Source organism: Cynocephalus volans, chromosome 3 (genome assembly GCF_027409185.1).
Source record: "Cynocephalus volans isolate mCynVol1 chromosome 3, mCynVol1.pri, whole genome shotgun sequence".
Lineage (NCBI taxonomy): Eukaryota > Metazoa > Chordata > Mammalia > Dermoptera > Cynocephalidae > Cynocephalus > Cynocephalus volans.
In genome coordinates, this window is record NC_084462.1 from 107,237,982 (window position 1) to 107,244,321 (window position 6,340).

The 6,340-nt window shown below is 38.8% G+C and overlaps 1 gene segment (V, D, J or C); it reads left to right on the top strand.

The window, feature by feature from the left end:
• Positions 1-4,060: 4,060 nt before the first annotated feature.
• LOC134372674 (T cell receptor alpha variable 14/delta variable 4-like) lies at positions 4,061-4,636 on the top strand. The segment is given in 2 exon segments: positions 4,061-4,109; positions 4,281-4,636. Coding segments are annotated over 2 exon segments (405 nt in total).
• The last annotated feature ends 1,704 nt before the right edge of the window (positions 4,637-6,340 follow it).

The following is a 6,340-nucleotide window of genomic DNA, read 5'->3' on the forward strand; positions in this document are numbered from 1 at the left end:
TGAGTTATATGGACCTGCTTGTGACCAGTTCACAGCAAGACAACATATGACTTTGTGAGGGGGAAGAATGCAGAGGCACAAGAGCGAGGGGTAGTCATGCATCAGGAAATGGAGTTCATAGATGTCTGAAACAGTAATTTCAGTTTTAATACTCCATTTGCTGTTTCCAGATTTTCAGAAGATAGGGAGGTGATAAGAAAAGTGAAGTTTCTGAGTGAGGGCAAAACCTTACATAACTGTCCCATATAGATAAATTAAAACGGCACAATAGGGAACACAATATCATATTGATTTTTAGCAATTGTGAGTGCTGTGGCTTTCTAACAGGAGAGTGTTTCAACCCAGACAGAAAATAAAAATACTATTACTAACATGTACTCAAAACCAACACAGAAAATGTAACTGTGTAGAATGTTTCTGGAGATACTCAAATGGTTTCTTAGCACAGTACTCCACTTCATATCCTACCTTTACAGTTTCCATGAGATTTTGTTGGTTCCAAGAAAGACACAAACTAATCATGTTCCCTGCTATCCTAGGAACATTTTCTTGTTAGCGTTTGTTTAATATTGCGAGTAATATGACTCTACTGTAATGAGTTGTCTCTGAGGGTGTTTTAGCAAGTATTTATTAGAGATCATTTGGCTCCACCAGGCAGCCTTTCTGGCTTTGATATGTCTTACTCTTACTGATTAAATAAATCAATCATTCCTAGTGTTTCTTTACAAAATCGGGAGCCAAATTTTCTGTATCTACAAATCATTGAACTTTTCCATGCATTTGTCTTTATGATATATAAGAAGTCCTTGCATAAAAACTTTAGTTAGAATGACATGTTTAGCATGATCATCAGCTCAAGCATTTTTTCCTAAGTTCTATGGTGTCTTTTATATTATGGAAATTTGTCTTTGTTACAAAAATTTCTTTGAGTCAACAAGACTTCAATTAATTCATGTATTTTAATTACCTTTTAAAAAAGGGATACATGAGATATATGAGAAGGCTAAGAAAAGGTTAAGAGCATTAAGAAACTTCATTGTTTCCGTAGTATCTGGAAGTTGTGAACTACATTAAAACATATCAATTTTAATTGAATATATATATATTTAAGTTTATTTATTAATCTTATTATTGTTTTTTACATTCTATGATGTTGTTGTGGAGTAGTTTGAGGGGTTAGGGTTAGGGGAAGGAAATAGGATAGAAAAAGGAGGAAGGAGGACGGGTGGGTTTGAGGCCTGTGGAACCCCCCTCATTCCTGCAGGGGAGACCAGAGGGCTTCCAGCGGTGGTTTGGTCATTCCCGGGCTGGGTGCAGATGTTGGGTGAGTGTGTGTGACTAAAGCCCTTGCCCCACACCACCCCAGCTTGGGAACCAGGGGCACTTCATGCAACAGCTCGGTGGTCATTGCTGGGCAGGTTGCGGGTGTCAGGGGGCATGGCTGAGGGCCCCTGCCTTTCCGGCTCCCTGGCTTGGTAGCCCAGGAGACTTCCAGTCCTTCTAGGTTTTATTGGTGTTCTTTGATGATGTGAGACCTTTACTAGTTAATATCAAACTTTGTCTCTGGTCTGTGAGTATTTGGCTTTTTCTTTCAGTTCTGTGTTGGATTATTTGCTGTTCCCACCACTTAAACTCTGCACTGGAACTAATTGTTGTCCTTTGCTTACTTCTAAAATGGGGAACTTCCTGTGGGGTCAAGCACTTGAGCCCTGTGGTTGAGCTAAATTGCTGCTTTGCTGATTTTTCCCCGGGGAAGGCTTTTTGTGCAGCCCAGGTTTTAATGGTTGACTTTATAGGTACTTCTGGGTCTCATGAGATCCAATACATGTCGGTTGTGTGGAAACTCTGGTCTGGGCCTGAGTCTTCTTAGCAAACTGCACCCCCTGCAGTTCTATATTCCTGACCAGTGTTCTCTGAGTGGTCCTATGCTGACTGGGGGGCAGATCAGCTGTCCATGCTATGCCCCAGTGTTCTCCCTGTGGGTCCATCTCCCCAACTGCCCACGTTCCAAACACTTGCCATGGGATGGGCCATGCACTGGTCCCTTGTGATAACTCACCAACCTCTGAGTGGCTCATTTTTTTCAGTTGTTGTGGCTCCTCTCTCCTGTGTGGGTCAACAGGAACCCAATCAGTAGTCTTTCTGGCTTGGGGGCCACCAAAGCCCTCTTTTCCCCTGCCGCCTCCTAGCAACTTCATCCAAAGGGCACAGGTGTGGCATTTGCCAGCTCCTGGTCTGCATTCACCAGCTCCAGCTTGGAAGTGGCCGGGGCTCAAAACAGTTGGAGCGGTTCTTTTTTTCTCTCATTGTGGCTTCTCCTGCCTTCATGCACTCTGTAGGTCTCTCTTCCTTTTCCCCTGAGCTCTAGAGGCCCCAGCTTGGCTGTCATTGCTTTTTAATAGTTGTAAATTAGTTGATTTGTGGGAGAAAGTGATGCTGGGGGCTGTCTATTCTGCCATCTTGACTGGAAGCCTCTGAATATATTTTTTGTAATTTGACATGGCCAAGAGAGAGTCACAAGTTCAGCTATTTGAATTATTTTTTCTTCTACTAAAGGATTGGATTATAGAATGGTGTCTGGAGTAGTTATTACATAACCATCTGAATAGTATTCTTTTTCAATTTTTAAGGTAAGACTCATTAAAAAACAAAATTAATTGAGAATTTGGTATGAGAGTGTCTGGGCAAGGATACTTCTTGAATGACAGAAGGACAGTTATGAGATTTTTTTGAATGATAAGAGTAATGGAATCGAATACTATGAAGAAAAATTAATATTTCATAATTAGTCAACCAACTGGTAAAAACATTGAGTATTTTAAAGAGCAGAATGGTTGTATTGTATATGATATAATCAGATTTAATAGCAATTTCAGTGCAAGATCTAATGATGCTTCAACCAATTAATTTTTTTATTTTTTTATTTTTTGCTTCAACCAATTTAAACAAGACTAAAATTATTTTGAGATGTGGAGAATAAACTTTGGCTATTGTACTTAAAAATAGGCTATGAGAGGCAATGGGGCATTGTCGTGTACCATGTTCCTGAGTAATAACCCTAGGGTATGGCCTCACACTTACTGTTCATAAAAAAAGTATATCACAATCAGTAATTCTATGATCAGCTATCCTAGGGAGGTATATGGTATCACCTGGGATATATTCTCTTTAGAGCTGGGTATACAGAATATAGCAGCTTGCTGTGTTTCATTTAGGATTCCAACTTCAGTAATGGAAAAATATAAATTCAAAGGTTTGATAACCTAATGACTAAACTCTGGTGTCTAATCTGGCCTTATGAACAGAGCTGGGCTGTCAACGCTATACATAGAAGAGAAGACCTTTATGACAGGAGTCAATAACATCAAGAGGACTTCATTCTAAACTCTTTAGCAAAGAGAGACTCTTACTCTTCCTCCTCCTCTTCTTCATCTTCATCTTCTTCATATCCTCTCCTCCTTCTCCTTCTTGCTCTTTGGTCCCAAGAGAAGCAACTGGACAGATATTGGAAGTAAGTAGAAATATTGTTACATCAATAGGTAGGTTGAAAAAGCTGCAGTGATTACTTTAGATGGAGTTGCCATATTATCACAAAGTGATTGATTTCTACCTTAGGTGAAAAAACAAATACATAGGTGAGGATAAATGATTATTACATCTTTTGTTGTCTCCATAATCCATTACACATAGTATTTTAAAATAATAAGTGCCCACCTCCCAGTTCCATCACAGGTGCAATGACTCAATATAGCAGTTGGTCAAATTATCAATTTTCCTTTCAAAATACCCATGCTTATTTCCATATTTAATTTTTATCAAATTAAGAGTTGTTTAATCCAAAAGGAAGTTTGGGATGTGTGAGACTCTTGGTCAGAACAAAGAGAAGTTTGACATGACACACATCAACTTGCTACACCAGAAAACCTCTGTTTCCTGTTCTAGGGCAGCAGCAGTGTATGCACCAGTAATTCTTCCCTCAACCTGTCAGGCTCACTTCACCACACAGAGCCTGAAACTGAAGGAGAACAAGATATTTTCCATCTAGAAGAAGAACTCAAACATGTTGCTTTCCAGCCTGCTGAAGATGGTCATGGCTTCAACGTGGCTAGGTAGGGATGGCCCCAGTGGGAGTGGGAATGAACCTTCTCAGTGAACGAGGACTGGGGGTACAGGAAATGTCTTATAAGGATTTTGGGAAAAAGGGATAATAGGGTATTAAAATAGGATTTCTTTGTCCCACTCCATTTATCCCTCAACCTTCTAATTCTTTTTTCCTTCAGGATCTAGTATTGCCCAGAAGGTAACTCAAGCCCAACCAGCAGTGTTGGTGCAGGAGAAGGAAGCTGTGACTCTGGAATGCACATATGACACCACTGCTGGAAGTTATGGTTTATTCTGGTACAAGCAGCCCAGCAGTGGCGAGATGATTTTCCTTATACGTCAGGACTCATATAACCAGCAAAATGCAACAGAAAGTCGCTACTTATTGAATTTCCAGAAGGCAAGGAAATCCATCAAACTTGTCATCTCAGCTGCACAAATTGGGGACTCAGCGGTGTATTTCTGTGCATTGAGAGAAAACACAGTGAGAGGACTGCTGCAGAGAGCTGTACAAAAACCCCAGGCGTCTGCTTGAGACATCCACCTGCTGTAGCAACCAAGGCAAGGAAGACTATCACAGACAGGAAGTGGCTAGGACTGTGGCAGCATGGGTGTGGTGTTAGAGGGAAAACACTCACTCTAAGAAAATATCTGTCTAGGTTCATAGGCCACATCCAGAGTTATCATTCACCAAAATTATCCTTATCCCTGGATCTTTGGCTTAAAGTTAGACATACAGAATTTTTGACCAAAGATTGAAGAGAAAGAACAGTCACAATAAACAATTTGCCATTTGGCCACTAGATTGAGCTGGAAGAATTGGCTAAGAAAGTTCAGAAACATATGACCGGAAAATCAGTAAAATATATGTGTGATTTGTTGGATTTTCAGATCAACTTGTTCAATAAATATTTATTGAGTACATATGTTATAGACATAGTTTTATGTAAGGACAGCTTGGTGGTTTTTAGAAGCCTAGAAGCCTGGTCAGCCTTGCTGCAGTGCAATGCCCAAATCAGGTACCTGAAAAAAATGTTCATGCCACTACCTGGTGGTCAGTTCCTGAACTGCAGTTTGTGTATCCGTTATAATATATTTCTTGTCCTCTTTTGATCAAAGACCCAAATATGAAATTATTTAATTATTTTTCTAATAGTTTCATTTTGATAAATACAGTACTTATTAACTTACTGATTTAAAGTATTTTAAAGGCTTGAGAATAAGTCATTTTGCTGTCCTCTACCTTCTCTCTCAAATTTTCTCTGAAAACAATCTACACTAGGAAGAAACAACAACAATAAAAAACAAATCAAAACAAAGAACACAGGTTTTGCTGTTAATGAGATCTGTTTTCAAAACAATTAGTTGTGCCGTGTACTTGGAGCACATTTGTGAGTTTTGCTTAATTATTTGTAAAATGGGAGAGCACCCTTGCAAGCATTTGCTATTTTCTGTCTTTTTGATAATAGCCATTCTAGTTATGGTGAGATGGTATCTTATTGTGGTTTTGATTCCAAGAGAGAATTTTAAAAGCATCAAAAAAAATAAATAAATAAAAAGTCTTATGTCACATATAAGAGAAGCCATATTAGACTGTCAGTGGATTTCTCAGCAGAGACATTGCAGGCCGTAGAGAACAGGAAAATATATTCAAAGTGCTGAAAGAAAAAAACTGTCAGCCAAGAATAGTTTATCCAGTAAACCTGTCCTTAAGAAATGAAGGAGAAGGAGGGAAAGAAGTGGATTAATGGGTACAAAGTTACAGGATGACAGGAAGAATAAATTCTGGTGTTCTAGGCTGACTCTAGCTAGTAATATTATATTGTATATTTCTAAATAGCTAGAAAAAAGGATCTTGAATGTATTCACCACAAAGAGAAGATAAATGTTTAGGTGATGGACATGCTATCAACCCTAAGAGAATCATTGTTCACTGTATGCATGTATTGAAAGAACACACTGTATTCCACAAATATACAGTATTAAAAAAAAGAGGGAGAAATAAAGCCTTTCTAAGACAAGCAAAAACTGAGGAAATTAATTCCCACTAGGTCTGCCTTAAAAGAAATGCTTAAGGGAGTTTGTCAGGCAGAAATGAAAAGATAGTAATTACTATCATAAATACATACAAAAGTACAAAATTCACTGGTAGAAATAAATACATAGTCAAATTCAGCTATATAAGCTGAAAGCTATATAAGCTTTCTGGATGCACATAGGCTAACAGTGAAGGAATGGA